Source organism: Stigmatopora argus, chromosome 11 (assembly GCF_051989625.1).
Source record: "Stigmatopora argus isolate UIUO_Sarg chromosome 11, RoL_Sarg_1.0, whole genome shotgun sequence".
NCBI classification, from domain to species: domain Eukaryota; kingdom Metazoa; phylum Chordata; class Actinopteri; order Syngnathiformes; family Syngnathidae; genus Stigmatopora; species Stigmatopora argus.
Window position 1 is genome coordinate 16,194,947 of NC_135397.1, and position 20,215 is coordinate 16,215,161.

A 20,215-nucleotide genomic window follows, 5' to 3' on the forward strand; every position below is an offset into this window, starting at 1 on the left:
ACTGAACGCAGTGCTCCAAGCGCACGAAGAGGTCAATCGCAAGATTCTCGCGCGCACTACCACCAACTCCACGAGAGGATTCTGGACATTATTATTTGCCAGACGCGGACCAGATTTCAAGAACACGAAAGACTTATGTTTCTCTCCCTCCTCGACCCGCGGAAGTTTCAGGAATACCAGAAAACCACATGCAGCCTTCTCCATCTTAACACAGAGCCACGATACACTTTTCGATCTGCCTCGGCTAAGAACAGAACTGATTGTAATGTATACCATGGATGATTAAACAGGAAAATCTCCCACTCATCTCTTTGACTTCTTTCAGCAGAAAAATTTGAGTGAGAGCATGGGGCGGCTGTGCACATTAGTGGGTTTGACAGTGACCATCCCCGTGGGGCTTCTGTCGAACGGATATTTTCCGCCCGAAACAGAATCAAAACTTATGCCAGAAATACAGCAGGACAGACTAGACTGCACTAGCTTTGATGGCGATAGAAAAGAACTTCTTGATGGACCTGAAACCCACGTGTAATCTGTACGACAGAGTAATTGAAATCTTCTTGAGGAAAGACAGGAGGATGGATTTTGTGTATAAATAAAAAGAATTTTTGGTGAGTAAAATGTCTATTTTCCTAAATAATATTTCAATTTTCTAGGTTATTATTGATTCTTTTTTATGTGTCGCAGCTGTAGCTGCATTAAAGGTTTTATAGCCATAAAATACTCATTGAGGGTTGGATTCACACACAGCACTACTGAAGGCCTAGGTGTGAAATGCACGGCCCGCCACTGATATATACATATACATATATTATACTATTTCTGAGAATGTGTGTATGTGTGTCCGTAAGGTCTAAGTAAAATGGAGACAAGACCGTAAGTCCAATTTGAATGCGGTTTTCACCAAAAGTTGGCAAATTTACGTCTCTAGAGATGCACCGTGGCCGATAATCGAATTTGGACTCCAGTTTTTCAGAAAATCTATTTGGAGGTTGGGTGTTGCATTTTTTAGGTCAGAAAAGTGCAACTTTGGGCCATTTTTTTTCAGTATTTGCGAAACTTTCAGATTAAAACCACTCTGTTTTGTAAAAGCACCATGACAACATTGCATGTGCATCATTTTCCAGGTCATTCGTGTCGTCTTGCTAAAAATTGATAAAAACCCTCGATTTTGGACATTTCCGAAAACAGCCATTTCATACGGATTGGACGCCATTTCCACATTTTACGTCCGATTTTAATGCGGTTTTCGACTATGGTTAGCCAATGAAAGAGAATTCCATTTCGACATCTCATCTCATTTACTGAACCGCTTTTGCTGGAGCCTATCCCAGCTGACTCCAGGCCAAAGGCGGGGGACACCCTGAATCGGTGGCCAGCCGATCGCAGGGCACAAGGAGACGGACAACCATACACACTCACACTCATACCTAGGGGCAATTTGGAGTGTTCAATCAGCCTACCATGCAATGTTCCCTCTAAGCTGTGCGCGTGCGCAATTGCGCACTACTCTCGTCTTCTCCGCGCACAGCAATCATATGGAGCGCACAATTTTTTTTTCTCCCCCATGATGGCGCTGTTCACGCAGTAGCCAGTGGCAGTAGCTCTGTCCACTCTTATGTTTTTCGTGTTTTACAGCCCTTCTATTTTTTTAATTACATTTTGATATTTCTTAATACGTTCCTTTTTACTTCACTGTGCAAACAGAAGAACAAGCGGTGAAATCGGGTGAGAACTTTCTAAATCTGCTTAATGTGTGGTTGTGTGCTTGTGTGCGTGCGTGTGCGTCTAGTATGTGTGATCGTTTGTCTTTAACCTACACAATGGACTATAGTAAATGGAAATTAGCCCTTGGCTACAATCTTATATATATATATATATATATATATATATATACACAGACGCTCCCCTACTTACGAACATTCAACTTACGAACAACAGTACATACGAACATGTCTGCAAATTGCGTTTAAGTCGAAAAATGTTCGTAAGTCCAATTTTGTATTTTTTTCCGAGTAGTGCTTCTTTCCCCCGCTAATACGCCTGGCGCTGTGAGGGCTCAGCTCACCCAGCATCTACCTTCTTCGTTGCAATGCGGAAGTGCGTGACGTATCTCCAGTGCGCAAAGAACCTTTTTCATTTGTATCATTAAATATCTCGTGCATCCATTATTGAATATGGTTGGTAAAAAGTGAACGGCTTCTATTGAGGGAGTTGCAAGGAAGAGGCAAGCCATTTCATTTGAAACGAGTGGCAATAATAACGAAGCTTGATGCGCGTGAGAGTGGTGAGCGCTGCACATATAACAACTTGAATCATTCGACCGTCAGTACCATTTATAAACAGAAAGATCGAGCAGCAGGACCCAAATATTGAACGTTGCACAAAGTTTGCAAATCAATTGAATGATGCCATACAGTGCTACCGCATCATTTATGATGAAAAAAAGAAGAAAACTGTGCAATCGTCATTAGATCGCTTCTTTCGGCCAGTTTCTAATACATAAATCTCTCTCTCTCTCTCTCTCTCTCTCTCTCTCGCTCTCTCTATACAGTACTGTATGTTGGATCTAATCGATAAACATTCAATAACTTCGAATTAGAGGAAGCACACAGAGTCGGCCATGATGACTTTTATCTAGCTTCAGCTGAAGGAGGGGGTCAGAGCAGCCAGCGGCAGGAGCGCGTCTATCCTCCAGCCTGACTAGTTTGAACTCCCTGAATCCCCCCAGCAGGTCGACTAGTTTTATTGACAAAGGTCATGTGACATAGGTACAGACTTTAGGCGGGAAACTGAACAAAGAAATGGGAGTGTCATGGTAGATGACGCGCCCCCAACTCATAGGTGTCACGGACGGAAATTTCCGCTAGGTCATGCAAAATTCTATTCTAGTGACTAAACTAAATAAACCTATTGACTAATAAAAAGCATAAGAATACATTCCATACTCCACATTTCCCCCCTGTAGTTACTATGAAAGAATTTTCATTAGACATCAATTTATATCCCTCCCATCCAGGTTCTAGAATACAAATATCATCAACAGTTACTTTCAACAGGGTATGGAAAATAATAAAATCACTTGTCAAGGCAGAGGCGAAAAACTCGAGGTATTTAGCGTCATTCGAGAAAAATTCCTCTGCGTCCCTCTTAATGAGCGAACACAATTTTTTAAGTCAAGACAAGTACAATTACCCGGACGGCTCGACATCGTGGGACCCGTCACACTTCGAAAGCGCAATAATCTCCAGTATGGTTTGCCATGCGGTGATACTGTATGTCACTGTAAGCTACCAGCGTGTGCTGGATAGTGTTTCAAATCATAACTTTGATACAGGGGATTACACACATAGAAAAAATACAGAACAGAAACAAAATCGCAAATGAGGGAGTTGCAAATTTAAACAGCATTGACTGGTTTCGTCTGGGATGAAGGTGCAGCAGTGTTCTCCCATCATGGCACACACACCTCCATCCTCCGTCCCGCAACATCCCTAAGGGCTTTGACAGTTTGGTTAATGAGCACTCATGTAACAGTTCAATGTCTTTACACGAAGCATAACTTTATCCACCCCAAGTTGGGAAAATAGCAACTGTATGATTTTCTGGGGGGGCGGACCACAACTTATGGTCACCAGGAACATCACTACCCCAGATTGCATCATGTGGTTTGAATTGCACTGATTTTGCACTGATTTTGATCTCTTACTATTATGTTCACTCCCCTTAAAAGGAATGCATCTCATCTGCACCACTGCAGATTTAAGTGTGGCGTCTAGACCCAGTGAATTCAGGTTGTCAGGATACCTGTGGAAATGGGTATACGGCTACACACAACTTTCATTTGCAACAATCAGTTTCTTCTGGAACACCATGAAATTATACCACACATCTTCTCCATAGTATTTCTCCAGATTGTTCTTTCATCTTGCTGTTGAGGGATCGAAGACCCTCCAGGGCCTTGGTTAAACTCCCGTCAGCTGCTGTGTTGTTCGGGATGAACGTGCAATTTGGTCAGCGAGCTTATACTCATCTGGTATGCTGCGGGGAACCCCGATGTTGATGTAGGTTGGGTCCCCATCCAAGAGCGGACCGCTTGGCTCTGCCTTTCCAGTGATGAGGCAGGACGTTTCCTGCACTTGTTTTCCAACTCGAGTCTCTGTGGGCGGGGCGTTCAGATACGCCCAGGTTGTCACTAACAGTGCAGTCACTGACAGTCCAGTCACTGTGATGTGGGTGGCAACAGCTTTCACTGTGGCTTCTGTATAGAGGTGCAAAGTCTATGGGAGGTCAGGGTTAAGTGAGGGGTGCTCGTGGCAGGTGAGTAGACGTCAGATGAGTTTCTTCACGGACAAGGGTTTTGACTCCGTCCGACTTAGTCCACTCAGAGTCACCTGTCTCGAACGACCTTGACCTGATGAATCGACTTTGACTTTTCAGTGATCTTTGCTGCTGTGGAGGTTGGTGAGTTGGGCCACGAATGGGTCTTCCCATCGTGGAGAGAACCAGGACTTCCTTTTATGACTCAGATCAGGATCCAGTCACCTGGCTTCACCACCTCCTGCAAGATATACAAAAAGATCACGGCAGCTTACATGTTCTTTGGATAAGTTTCTCTCCTTCCTTAGTCTCTTCCATGGTTTTCTTAAGCCTTGGTTTTATCGTACTATTTGTTTGCTCTACCAGTCCCACACTCTTGGACATTGGCCTCGTTTGGGCCTGAGGTCATCTTGCACATTATATCTGTAACAAATTAAACAGTTCCTACAAAAATTTTAAAAGTAGGTATTTCGATGTCCATATCTCCCCCCTGTTGAGACATTGTCCATGGCTCAATTTTGGAGTACATTTTTGGTGGGCACTGTAGGCCTTTAGCTGTGTACAGTTCGTCTGCTGACTGTTCTTGAGATCGGCTCAGTTTTGTTGTTGTGTATGCTGCTGTGTTCTGTCGTTGTCTTTAACACGTGCTTAACATTCATCATTATGTTTGTGAAAATTTAAATACCTTATCAGTCAAAATTAAACATGCTAGCTGATATTCTATTTTGAACACTGTTTCCTTGTTAAGATCAAAACCCATATTTGTTTTTTCCTCTTTCCTACAATTACACAAATTAACTAATCATACTAAGAATAGGAAAAATACAAAAAGCAAACCAGGCTGCTTTTTCCTCAGGAAAACAGCTTTCCCGTTCTCTGTAACAGTTTAGATTCACATCAATTAATATTCAGAAACAAAATGCACACATTTATAATTCTAAATAGAATTGAACCCACTAAAATGTAACCACCCCTTGTTTGTCAGGGTCAACATTTTTAGCATAACTGTGTCTTTTAGAGCAATTAAAGCCCATTACTTTTAAAATGCATACCAATCAAGTCCCAATTCAATTAACAATGTGTATCGCGTTGCATATGAACTCAGTTTTTTGAAATTCAAAATATCCCAAACTAGTAGTCTTTTTATCAAATGTAACATTCCATTGGAGTTTGTCAATCAGCTCCTATAAAACTTTCTTAATCAATATTTCTCAATAGTCAGGCATAAAATTAAAATCTAGTAACATTTCTATCCATTGTAGTTTATTTTCTCTCTAATTGTTTACTTTAAAAATCTGTAAGAAGATCTAGTCTCAATTGTTTACTTTAACTATCTGTAAGAAGGTTTGGTCTCAATTGAAACGCTTTCACTTTTTTTATGGAGACAATAAAACCAATATAAAAAGTTCCTCATGGCTTACAGCATTGCTCCCCGAGCAATAATCTTTCCAATCAATATTTGAGTGCTTGCCATTTCGTCTGATTACGTCAAAAAGTTTATCTTACCTGTCTCCTCTAATTCGTTTCAACTGAGAGAACCTTCTTACAGAGCACAAAATGGATCCGCTATTTTCATGTCTGCTGGTTTGGTCAGGAACATTTGCACTCTCATCCTGGGTTGCTCATCATGTTTCCTGTTGAGAAATGCAATCTCCCTCTGCCAACCCCAAAATTAATGCGTTTCTTTAAAGTTTTTTCTTTTATGCAGACATATGATTAACCTCATCCTCCAATTCCAATCGTGTAGTTAATAATGGCGTTTGGTACATTCCACTAAATTGGATTTCCATATTTTTTTTTTCTTCCGAACGAAATATGGAAACTTTTGTCAATCCAGTCAATTAATCTGTTAACACAATTTGGATGCCATTATCACAACAAATCAATAGTACTTTGGAATTTGGTATCAAGCACTGTCTTTTCAGTGCTCCTAAATTTTGCATAGCAGATTTGTTTCTCCACTTCAATTTTCACATTTGGAGTACTGCTGCTTTTTCCATTAAAAAATTCCTTGGACAAAATATTTTTCCATAATTTGTCGTTGCCATCCGTGAAACGGCTTATTGGCAAATTCCGAAATCGATTCCAATTTGCTAAATCATTTTCCACCTTGATACCTAATTGATTATATCTTGATGGTCGGCCAATTAGAAACACAAAAAGACAAACAAACAATCATTCACGCTTACTCATTTTCAGAAATCAGTGGCCTGCAATTTTTCATTACTGGTGAAGAGCGCCATCCCACGTCTGGGCTTTTTGGCAGCTTACCTCCATTTTGCTGTCTTATCAGCCTAATCATTCTCAAAAGAAATAGGTTAACGTCATTTGGTTGACATCAACTGTTTGATGCTAATGCAATTCGTATATCATTAATATTCTAATAGTCATTAAAATGAACCACGCCAAAGCATATTTCACTTGTTCCGGGCAAAACAAGGAATGCTTTTTGTGCACTTAAAAACATTCCATGCCTCTTCCGTCCCAGGGAAATCATGCCTATCCTAAATGAATTATTTTATCTAAATTTACCTAATAATTTGGATAAATGCCATTTCTGCATTGTTCTCTTGTTTGATATCATTAATAATTTGGATGATTCTTAATACTTAAGTCTAAATCGCAAATCACTCTCATATTGCTAAAACCAATAGTTAAAGCTCTGGCTGAATTCCTATCCGCTCTAAGAAGGCGGTTTTATTTAAAATAACAGCCATTTTCTGTGCTCACTGTTACCTCAATTAAAATTTAGGGAAAATAACCTTTCACTAGGCATTTCCTAATATAAATAAATATCAGTGTTTAATAAAGGACCCATAATTTGTCACTAATATATTACAACACTGTCATCTCTCTGTCTCTCTCTCCTTCCCTCCCCCTCCGTGGGGAGACAATCGGACTCAAGTGATTTAGGTTCAAACCTGCAGTGGCATTTGCATGCTGTGGTTCCTCTCTCTCTTTGTGCAGGGGGAGGGGGCCTTGGGCTGGGCTGGTGTGGGCTCTCTCCTGGGTCCAGGTGTGAAATGGGCAGTAAGAGCTATGGGCGAGCCCCCCCCCCCCTCTTTTTGTTTGCACCGGGTGTGCTTGGCTTGTCGGGTGAGGGGTGTCCGCTTCTGTGAAGGGGGCCTGGCCGTAAAGTGGGCTTCTTGCCTGGCTCCACATTATTCGGCCATTTTCGTCCTTTGTTCTGTCTTACATGTGCTCATTCCCCCTTCTCTCTCCCTTTGTAGCTCATCTTGCCAAAGGCCGTACCTCTTGAGCTCATGTTCAATGATCTTCATAGGGAGGGCCCCAATTTTGAAATGTGTGACTATTACCTGAACTTGTGAAAAACATATAATTCTTGTTCTCCATGAAGATAGAAAGTTTCTTGAGGAAAGACAACCACCTAAAGCAGCTCCTCATCCTTTCTGTCCAGAATCTTCACAAGCATGTTAACCATGTTTTTGTTTCATTCTTCAATGATCAGGAAAATCTCTCAGCATGAATTCCACATCTTCTTACTTCACGTCCCTTTGTTTGAACGTTTTTTTTTAAAACAATGGTCACATGTTACGCTATTAACACATTTAAGGCGATATTTTACGGCGATTCTTTAGGGACGTCCCATCTAATTTATTATCTCTTTAATACTTATCTTTTATTATCCTATTTATCCGTCTACGCCGTCTTTTTAACCGTTATTCTCTTCAATCCTCTCGATTCATGAGCGCATACTGAGCGCATACCAAGCGCGTACCGAGCGCGTCTTAAAGCGCGTCACGGCCTACTTCCGGTTCTTAACAAACGCTTCTGGTTTATATAATAGTAGTACTATACTTTTTAATCTAGCGCTTTCTTACTCATCGGGTGCAGTATTTTTGGAAGCTTTATTTTTGACAATCTCCAGAAATCCTTTACCGAGGGACTATTTCACCCCCTAGGTTAAAGCCGCGTCACCAGCTTGCCTTACGAACGTCACTTATGGCCGAAGTGTACGTCCGCCGCATACCTTGTGTATTACCTTCTTTTTTGACATACATACTCCCCAACGATATGCATTTATCCCCGATTTATGAGGCGTTTTTCTTCGACTTTCTCACGATTGGAAAAACGGGATTCCCACCAGCCTTGTCCTAAATATTAATTTTAAACAGCCCCTTACCGTCTCTGTGCCTCCTCCTTTTCGATGGGGGTTCGTTCTTCAAGCGGGCCACGATCAACCGAAATGCCCTCTCTTTTAAAGTAAGAGTAGCTGACGTCAGTATTCTCGGCTTTCAGTCCACCGTGGTCCGAAAATTCAGAAATGAATCTCCCGGGTTTCTAAGGCACCAGAAAATGTTGGATCTAATCGATAAACATTCAATAACTTCGAATTAGAGGAAGCACACAGAGTCGGCCATGATGAGTTTTATCTAGCTTCAGCTGAAGGAGGGGGTCAGAGCAGCCAGCGGCAGGAGCGCGTCTATCCTCCAGCCTGACTAGTTTGAACTCCCTGAATCCCCCCAGCAGGTCGACTAGTTTTATTGACAAAGGTCATGTGACATAGGTACAGACTTTAGGCGGGAAACTGAACAAAGAAATGGGAGTGTCATGGTAGATGACGCGCCCCCAACTCATAGGTGTCACGGACGGAAATTTCCGCTAGGTCATGCAAAATTCTATTCTAGTGACTAAACTAAATAAACCTATTGACTAATAAAAAGCATAAGAATACATTCCATACTCCACACTGTACATATTCTCTCCATTTTATTAAATGCTTTTTTCAGTACAAACCAATGCGTGTTACTTATACAAGCCTTAAACATACAAATGCACTTATATAAACCTTCAATATACTTATATAGGCCTTAAACATAAATTATAATACAAAATATAGCACTGAATCAACTTACAAACAAATTCAACTTATGAACAATCGCTCGGAACCTAACTCGTTCGTGAGTAGGAGAGCGTCTGTGTATATATATATATATATATATATATATATATATATATATATATATATATATATATATATATATATATATATCAGTGGCGGGCGGTGCATTTTCTGGTAGCGCCTTCAACGTATCAATCCAACCCTCAAAAACTATTTTATGGCTATAAAACCTCTACTGCAGCTACAGCTGCAACACATACAAAATAATCAATAAATTAATGCACAAAAATGGGGTAAAATCCACTTCCTAGCAGCATTTCATGATTAAATACAAATACTGGAGCTTTTCAGACATTAAAACCAGGCCAGGGGGTGATTTTCGCGGGAAAAGACAGCGATGAACGTCAATGGCGTACGGGCAAACATTGCCCGAAAATGGGGTAAAAACCAGCCGAAAACAGCATTTATTGATTAAATCCAAATACTGGAGCTTTTTAGACATCAGAACCGGGCCCGTAAAAAGACAGCGATGAACGTCGATACGTCCATACGTGAAATGACAAAAAATGCACTAAAATACTAAAATTAGGTAAAATCCACTTCCTAGCATCATTTATTGATTGAATACAAATACTGGAGCTTTTGAGACATTACAACCAGGCCAGGGGGTGATTTTTCCCGGGAAAAGACAGCGATGGACATCAATGGTGAAACGCCAAAAATTAAACTGGGGTAAAATCCACTTCCTAGCAGAATTTTGTGATTAAATACAAACACTGGAGCTTAAATACAAACACTGGCGCTTTTCAGATATCAGAACTTGGCCCACAATTGAAATATTATTTAGGAATATGGCCATATTTTACTCACCAAAAATCCTTTTTACACAATATCCATCCTCCTTTCTTTTTTCCTTCTTTCCTATCGCCATCGAAGCTAATGATGAAAGTCGAGCCTGTCCTGTCATATTTCTGGCATAGTCGGTTTTGAAAATGGCTTTACATCAAAACAACACTATACTATTTGCTTGTGGAGCTAAGTTAGCACACTGAAAGTGCCTCACACACCATATTCCAGGCTGTAACAGGCTTGCTAGCTTCGGAGTTGACCGCCCTTTCTTAATGATGTCCATTTTTTTTCTGGAAAAGTCCGTCTGGAAAATAGCTTTGTGAGAGAAATCTGCAACAGAATTCATTTGTTTTTGCCACTGTCGGCCATGTGGGTGGAGTTTGCGATCTCTGGCTGCTTTGGCCCGCCTACTAGCCAATCATAGTTTGTGAAAGCAATGACATGTCCCAGCCAGCAAAATGCTAACACCTATGAAAAATCATTGTGGTGTTGCCAACTCGAAATCTGATTGGTTAAAAGCACAGTCTAGTTTAATGCAGCAGAGCCCGCAAGAACTGATTGTGAAGGCTTTGAGGCAGATCTGATCTGGCAACAAATAATGGCTGAAATGTGATTGGTTAAATGCTTCAATATGAAAACACACATCTGGAAGCAGTGCAACCAGGGGGAAAAGCAATGAAAGGAAGCTAACAGACCCTTTGGAATAATAAGTATTGATGGACAAAATATAATATGATTCAGATATTTCTTAAGCCAGCAGAGAAGGCCTTGAAGGCCCTGACGGCGCGCCACTGATATATATATATATATATATATATATATATATATATATATACAGACGCTCCCCTACTTACGAACGCAATTGGTTCCGAGCGATTGTTCATAAGTTGAATTTGTTTGTAAGTTGATTCAGTGCTATATTTTGTATTATAATTTATGTTTAAGGCCGATATAAGTATATTGAAGGTTCATATAAGTGCATTTGTATGTTTAAGGCTTGTATAAGTAACACGCATTGGTTTGTACTGAAAAAAAAAACATTTAATAAAATGGAGAGAATATGTACAGTACTGTAGAGAGAGAGAGAGATTTATGTATTAGAAACTGGCCAAAAGAAGCGACCTAATGACGATTGCACAGTTTTCTTCTTTTTTTCCATCATAAATGATGCGGTAGCACTGTATGGCATCATTCAATTGATTTGCAAACTTTGTGCAACGTTCAATATTTGGGTCCTGCTGCTCGATCTTTCTGTTTATAAATGGTACTGACGGTCGAACGATTCAATGCCCGTGAAATGCTCACCACTCTCACGCGCATCAAGCTTCGTTATTATTGTCACTCGTTTCAAATTAAATGGCTTGCCTCTTCCTTGCAACTCCCTCAATAGAAGCCTTTAGCTTTTTACCAAGCATATTCAATATTGGATGCATGAGATATTTAATGATACAAATGAAAAAGGTTCTTTGTACACCGGAGATACATACATACAATTCAACACAGGCGGACCGACCTGGATTTGAACCCAGGACCCCAGAGCTGTGAGGCCGACGCGCGAACCACTCATCCGCCGGGCCGCCTATTCATAGATATTAATCATTACATTTTATTATTACTAAATCATTTATGTGTAGTAGACATGCACCTGCTTATGGCAGGTGTGATACTGGTGTGTGCCCATAGCGAGCAATGATGATGTTGCTTACACTGGTACTCAGTGTGCTCAGGGAGGTTGTCTTTCTGCCCAGACAAACAAAAAATTAGAGGGAACATTGCTCACGAGGGAAGGGAAACCATGAGTGACACAATAGGCAAAAGCATACAAACCATCCCAAAACCCCAACTACACATAACACTTACATTTGGTAATGAGATATGAGTCAAGACTGAAAGAACAAGACCCCTGTCCTGAATACAGGGAACATTGCTACCATGCATGTTTTTGGAATGTGGGAGGAAACTGGAGTACCCGGAGGAAACCCACGCAGAACATGCAAACTCCACACAGATGGGCGTGACTTGGATTTGAACCCAGGACCCCAGAGCTGTGAGGCCAACACGCTAACCACTCGCCCCACCGGGCCGCCCTCCATTTTGACATAATCCTCAAAATCAGTGTTGCTTAAACTTTTTTGTCAAAAATCTACTTTTGAAGGAGCCAACTTTATGTGATCTACCCTTTTGTCTGGGCCAATGACAAAGCTCAGCAGTTACAATGTCTGCTGATGCCACTAAAAACCCAAAGTAGTGTAGCAGGTAGTAATCATGCTTGGACACGCGATGGCGGTATTTCCCATCTCAAGTCCCATATCAAATTTGATTTATTCTGACGCTTTGGCTTGATTGAGTTGAACTGCTGAATTGCTTCTCATATCATATCTGTACATTTTGCTTGATTGATTTGAAGTGCTGAACTTCTGTATCATACCTGTACATATTTGTATACACGTTTGCTGTGCTATGCGTGTAACTGAAATTTTCCTTTCTCATCTAACACATTTTTCAAAATAATTTATATATATATATATATATATATATATATATATATATATATATATATATATATATATATATATATATTCTTGCCGGGCCTGCATGGGTTTCCTCCAGGTATTCCAGTTTCCTCCCTGATTCCAAAAACGGTAAAAATTGTAGGCTATTTGGACACTCTAAATTACCCCTAGGTATGGATGTGTGTGAGTGCACAAGGTTGTCCATCTCCTTGTGCCCTGCAATCGGCTGGCCACCGATTCAGGGTGTCCCCCGCCTCTGGCCCGGAGTCAGCTGGGATAGGCTCCAGCACGCCCCGCGACCCTAATGAGGATAAAGTGGTTCAGAAAATGAGAAGAAATTAGATAATTTCAACCAATTTATTCCAATATTTATTTATTTTTATTCATTTATTTCAACATTATGCGGCCCGGGGACTTGAGTGGTTAGCACGTCAGCATCACAGCTCTGGGGTCCTGGGTTCAAATCCAATCAGTCCACCTGTGTGGATTTTGCATGTTCTTCCGGGCCTGCGTGAGTTTTCTCCAGGTACTCGGTTGATTGCCCCTACGTGTGGGTGCGAGAGTGAATGGTTGTCTGTCTCCTTGTGCCCTGCGATCGGCTGGTCACCGATTCAGGGTGCCCCCGCCTCTGGCCCGAAGTCAGCTGGGATAGGCTCCAGCATCTCCGGCAAACCTAGTGAGGATAAAGCGATTCAGAACAAGAATGAATGAATGTATCAATATTGTGCCACCTGGTGGTGTAGGAGTTCACTCACCTGACTTTGGGACGGGCAAGCGTGTGATTGATTCCCCCTTGGTGGTGGTATAAGTGGCACGTGCAATTGGTTGTCTGTCTCTCTGTGTGCCCTACTGCTGACTGGTGACCAGTCTAGGGTGTAGTAAGCCTTTCGTTCGAAGTTCACTAGGATAGGCTTCAGGAACTCCTGCAACCCTTGCAAGGATGAATTATTATTATTACAATATTTATATTCATTTTATTTTTACCCCGTGACCCTTAAGTGGATACAGGGTTCAGAAAATGAATGAATGATAATGAGTGAATATTTTTTATTCATTCAGTCATTCATCTTCCATACCGCTCATCCTCAAAAGGGATACGGGGGTTCCTGTAACCTAACCCAGCTTTCGTCGGGCGAAAGGCAGACTACACCCTAGACTGGTCGCCAGTCAGTCATAGGGCACACAGAGAGACCAACGACCATCCGCACTCCCCATGAACCTCTACCCCACGAGGCGGCTTAATATTTTTTATTTGAACATGTATTTACTTATAGTTCATTATTCATTTAAAATTTTCTTTATTTCGTTCATTTTCCTTACAATTTATCCTCACAAAGGTCGTAAGGGTGCTTGAGCCTATCCTCACTGTGGGCAGTAGGTGGTACACACCGTGAACTGCACAGAACAAATTGGAGTTACACAGAGAAAACCCATGCAAATATGGTGAGAACATGCAAATTCCACACTGGAAGTTTAGAACCCACCAGTGATTGAACCCTCGATCTCAGAACTATGAGGCGGACGAATCTTCAAAATACAAATCGGATTAATTGATTGCATTTCTAAAATTTCATCAAAGCAATGAAACATAATTCATTAATGTTGTAATGAAGTAAAACTCAAAGCGGCATCATCCAACAGAGCAATCACGTGGTGCATCCTTCTCTACATAATGCACTACGGGGAAAATAAAGATTTAATCATGAATGCTCATGATGTATTTGTAGCCAACTTAGTCATTTTTATTGTAGACTAATATAGATACATACAGTATTGTTGCCTTCATTAGAATGCTTTTAATATTTTGCTGCCCCAGATATATATATTTTTTCGTCCAATATGGCTCCTTCAACATTTTAGCCCTAATGCATAATGACAATAATCCTTAGTGAATCAACATTGGATATGGTTAACAGTGCTGTGTGGTGCATTGTATAATGCGATGAGGAAACACACATTTGGACACAAAGAGACAAGGGTTAGAGGCAGGTCATGGACAAAAGTTTATTAGTCTGGCCGGCTAATAGATACAACAAAAACACGTTACCTAAAACATGTAAATCCAGGGCAAAATAACAAAACAAGAAAAAAAAAGGGAAATATATTCGTGGTGACTTAGCTTCCGACAGCTTCTTTCACCAAAATAACGCAATGAAGGACAGTGAAATAGAGGGTTATATAAAGACACAGATGTGGGCACTCAGGTGATTGGGGGAGACAAGACTGCCATAGAGTATACACAGGGAAACACATGAACCCACTAAAATAAAACAGGATATTATACAACATAAATTAACTTTAAAATATAGCTTAACATAATATACAGAACATCTACAAGAGACTTTTTTTTTCTATTTTCTAAATCGAAAGAGGCATTTTTGCAATAAACAGACATTTTTTCCACAGTCCTCCATTTGCTGGATCAGACCCCATAAAAATCTATACAATGGTCCTATATGGCATTGAGAAGGTTGACTTCCCAAAGACAATCGGCAAGCGTCCAGATGACCTCATCAGGAGACTCTGCAAGTATGAACCCGGATGGGGTAATAAATAACACAGTCATTATTTAAAGGAATCACTTTTCACTATCAGCATTTTGAAAGAATTTCCAGTTTGATTTACAGGTATAAAAAATACAATTACTCATCAATTATTCATTCATTTTCTGTGGTGCATATCCTCACAAAGGTCACCCATCTAACTATGGGAAACAGGCCAGCGACACCCTGAATTGGTGGCCAGCAAATCGCAGGGCACAAGGAGACGTTTTGTGCCTTGTAATTGGCTTTCAAACAATTCGGGGTGTCACCTGCCTGCTGCCAGTGGTTGGCGGAGATCCAGTACACCCGCGACCCTTGCATGAATAAGCGGTACTGAAGATGAATGAATGAAAGGAGCTGATTTGTATTGTCTCGGTCATTGTTTAAATTTTTAAATGGTCAACAACATTCATTCATATTCCGAGTTGCTTATTCCCACAACAGTTGCAGGGGTGCTGGAGTTTATCCCAGCCAATTATGAAAAGTAGACAGGTTACACCCTGAATCGGTTACCAGCCAATCACAAGGCACAAGGAAACAAAAAACCATTCATGCACACCCCTCATATCTAGGGAAGATTTGGGGTGTTCAATCACATTCTAGGTAGGCTGATTGCACACTATTGCACTAAATTGCACCTAGGTATAAGTGTGAGCGTGAGTGGTTGTTTGTCTCCTTGTGCCCTGCGATTGGCTGGTCTCCAATTCAGGGTGTCCCCCGCCTCTGCGCCGAAGTCAGCTGGGCTAAGCTCCAACACCCCCCGCAACCCTAGTGAGGATGAAACGGTTCAGAAAATGAGATGAGATGCTGCACCTACGCATGTCTCATCCGCCCTTCATAAACAACATATATTTAGATTGATAGAGAGATAGATTGATAGAGAGATAGATTGATAGAGAGATAGAGAGATAGATTGATAGAGAGATAGAGAGATAGAGAGATAGAGAGATAGAGAGATAGGTAGAGATAGAGAGAGATAGAGAGAGATAGAGAGAGATAGAGAGAGATAGAGAGAGATAGAGAGAGATAGAGAGAGATAGAGAGATAGAGAGAGAGAGAGATAGAGAGAGAGAGAGAGAGAGGGAGAGAGAGAGAGAGAGAGACAGAGAGCGAGACAGAGAGCGAGACAGAGAGAGAGACAGAGAGAGAGAGAGAGACAGAGAGAGAGAGAGACAGACAGAGACAGAGACAGAGAGAGAGAGAGAGACAGAGAGAAAGAGCGAGAGAGAAGGAGAGAGACAGAGAAGGAGAGAGAGAGAGAGAGAGAGAGAGAGAGAGAGAGAGAGAGAGAGAGAGAGAGAGAGAGAAGGAGAGAGAGAGAGAAGGAGAGAGAGAGAGAAGGAGAGAGAGAGAGAAGGAGAGAGACAGAGAGAGACAGAGAGAGACAGAGAGAGACAGAGAGAGACAGAGAGAGACAGAGAGAGACAGAGAGAGACAGAGAGAGACAGAGAGAGACAGAGAAAGACAGAGAGAGAGAGACAGAGAGAGACAGAGAGAGACAGAGAGAGACAGAGAGAGACAGAGAGAGACAGAGAGAGACAGAGAGAGACAGAGAGAGACAGAGAGAGACAGAGAGAGACAGAGAGAGACAGAGAGAGAGAGAGAGAGAGACAGAGAGAGAGACAGATAGAGAGAGACACAGAGAGAGAGAGAGAGAGAGAGAGGGGGGGGGGGAGGGAAAGAGGATGAATAACGTTTAAACTAATCTAATCTAATTTTACATGGCCTTGTATGTGTCTGTATTAATTGTTTCACATCTGGTGAATTATAAGACAAACTATGTACAGTTGTGGTCAAAAGTTTACATACACTTGTGAAGAACATAATGTCATGGCTCTCTTGAGTTTCCAGTTATTTCTACAACTCTGATTTTTCTCTATAGAGTGATTGGATTAGATTGGATAACTTTATTCATCCCGTATTTGGGAAATTTCCTTGTCACAGTAGCAAGAGGTAAGAATGCAGATGAACAGATACTTCTTTGTCACAAAAAACATTCATGAAGTTTGGTTCTTTTATGACTTTATTATGGGTGAACAGAAAAAAAAAGTGATCAAATCTGCTGGGTCAAAAATATACATACAGCAGCGCTAATATTTGGTAACATGTCCCTTGGCCATTTTCACTTCAATTAGGCGCTTTTGATAGCCATCCACAAGCTTCTGGTTGATCTTTGACAACTCCTCTTGACAGAATTGGTGCAGTTCAGTTAAATTTGATGGCTTTCTGACATGGACTTGTTTCTTCAGCATTGTCCACAAGTTCTCAATGGGGTTTAAGTCAGGACTTTGGGAAGGCCATTCGAAAACCTTAATTCTAGCCTGATTTAGCCATTCCATTACCACTTTTGATGTGTGTTTGGGGTCATTGTCCTGTTGGAACACCCAACTGCACCCAAGACCCAATCTTCGGCCTGATGACTTTAGGTTATCTTGAATAATTTGAAGGTAATCCTCCTTCTTCATTATCCCATTTACTCTCTGTAAAGCACCAGTTCCATTGGCAGCAAGACAGCCCCACAGCATAATACTTCCACCACCGTGCTTGATGGTAGGCATGGTGTACTTGGGGTTAAAGGCCTCACGTTTTCTCCCCCAAACATATTGCTGGGGGTTGTGGCCAAACAGCTCAATTTTTGTTTCGTCTGACCACAGAACTTTCCTCCAGAAGGTCTTATCTTTGTCCATGTGATCAGCAGCAAACTTAAGTCGAGCCTTATGGTGCCGCTTTTGGAGCAAGGGCTTCCTTCTTGCATGGCAGCCTCTCAGTCCATAGAGATGCAAAACAGGCTTGACTGTGGACACTGACACCTGTGTTCCAGCAGCTTCTAATTCTTGGCAGATCTGCTTTTTGGTGATTCTCGGTTGAATCTTCACCCTCCTGACCAATTTTCTCTCAGCAGCAGGTGATAGCTTGCGTTTTCTTCCTGATCATGGCAATGACAAAACTGTGCTATGCACTTTATACTTACAAACAATTGTTTGCACTGTTGCTCTTGGGACCTGCAGCTGCTTTGAAATGGCTCCAAGTGACTTTCCTGACTTGTTCAAGTCAAGGATTTGCTTTTTCAGATCCATGCTGAGCTCCTTCGACTTTCCCATTGTAGCGTTTGTCGGCGTTTGCATCCAATAAGCCCTATTTAAATGGCCTCAGAGAAGTCACCAGCTGTATTCACTCATAATCACTCACAAGAAGTTAAGAGGCCATGCTATGAAGCTCATTTCACTGACACAACTTTCCAAGTCACCCAAATTGCTCATTTGTGTTGCTGTATGTATATTTTTGACCCAGCAGATTTGATCCCTTTTTCTGTTAACCCATAATAAAGTCATAAAAGAACCAAACTTCATGAATGTTTTTTTGTGACGAAGAAGTATCTGTTCCAATCACTCTATCAGAGAAAAATCTGAGTTGTAGAAATAACTGGAAACTCAAGAGAGCCATGACATTATGTTCTCCACAAGTGTATGTAAACTTTTGACGACAACTATATATCTTGCTTTCTCATACTTAGGATTAATCCAGTGGATAGGGTGGGGAACAAAAAGAATGGAATCATTGATATCAAGAAACACAAGTAAGTATATTTCGAATTTACTCACTGTTAGTGATAATTTACGGCACAGTGGTACCGTATTTTCTCGCATATTATCCGCCTCCGCGTATAAGCCACACCTATTAAATTGCCTTAAAATCTTTGAATTTTACAATTTCTCTAATAAGACGCACCTTTATTCACAATTTTCACCTTCACATAGTCAGGGTATTAATAGGGAGTACAAATGTGTTACTTTGAAGGGAAAATCTTAAGAGAAATCATTGCACGTGGTAATTCTTAGATACTGTATAAACCGAAAGGATCATCTGCGGATTGCAGATTCCCAAAGGGTGTTCCCTGCACATAGACAAATTCAAAAAGGAAGTCACTGTTATGTCTTTGGCGACGTCGTGGCGTGGAAACGTGGAGTGGACCAAATGCAAGGAAGCAGGCAATGGACGATGGAATGCTCAAACAACACTTTAATCACTGAAGCAGGAGTCTTAGAAAATAACAACGACAAAATCAAACCTGACAGAAAAGACACGAGGGAACTTGGAAACATGCAACGTGGAAACTAGGCAGCGTAAATTAGATGATCCTACAAAGACAACACAATCATGTGAGGTTGAAATAAACCGGACCGGAACTGATTGTCAATGACGCCCAGCTGGACAACGAGAGGAATCGGGAAGCGAGGAGTGACACACGAGCCGAAAAGTGGACATGCGCTCACACGGAGGAAAAAATGAGTAACGTGAGTTTTTTCACGTTTTATGAGGTTTATTATTTTTCTTGAATTTCATTCATAGACATCAAGATAAATTTTGTCAAGCGTTTTATCTGTTATCTTTTTCTCTATTTTGAAATAAATGACTATCGGCCGTATCTTGCATTATGGCGTTTTGTCCTTGTCAACATGGAGTTTCGTACATGTCAAGTCTAATTTGTGCGCGTATACGCCGTACCCTCGATTCAGTCATCATATTTTCGCGACAAATACGGGGCAAATGCGAGAAAATACCGTGACCGGACGATTCGCCGAAAGACGTTTCGCCGACGGACGTTTGGCCGACGGACAATTCGCTGAATGGACGTTTGGCCGAACGGACGTTTCACCGAACGGACGTTTCGCCAGAACGGGATTCGCGCGCTCGCCCCGCCCCCAGATCATGTGTGTACATGTTTTTCAACCCCGGCCCGCGGGCCATATACGGCCCATTACAGATAACATTCATTTAGGAATAACAAGGGCGTTTATTCACGGCCAAACACACGCAGAACAGTACGTGACAGAAGAAATAGTAGAAAATAGTAGTGGTGAAGAAAGTAGTATTAACAGTAAGTACTGTAATGAAATTGTAAATCCAGAAATCCTACTCCAGAAAATTTACACCAGCATAGAAAACGTTGAGATTAATCTTTGAATTAAGGTTCTCAGCAAATCATTTTGAATATATATTTCCTAAAATAATTGGAAATTATTTAAAATTAAAATATTGTTCTTATTGGCACACATCACTAGAAGTAAAAGTGTGTTCCATGGCATTTTCAGGTATTGTTCTCTAAGCCCTCTAGTCTGTTCAAG

General features: G+C 41.2%; 1 protein-coding gene across 2 annotated transcripts in view; it reads left to right on the forward strand.

The window, feature by feature from the left end:
- Window positions 1-20,215, forward strand: part of prkg2l (protein kinase cGMP-dependent 2, like) — a 69,912-nt gene that overhangs the window by 35,926 nt on the left and 13,771 nt on the right. For both annotated transcript variants that reach the window (XM_077613104.1, XM_077613105.1), the window contains 2 exons: window positions 14,953-15,075; window positions 18,604-18,666. In XM_077613104.1, coding sequence (XP_077469230.1) covers window positions 14,953-15,075; window positions 18,604-18,666 — 186 coding nt within the window. The remainder of the gene's footprint in view (window positions 1-14,952; window positions 15,076-18,603; window positions 18,667-20,215) is intronic.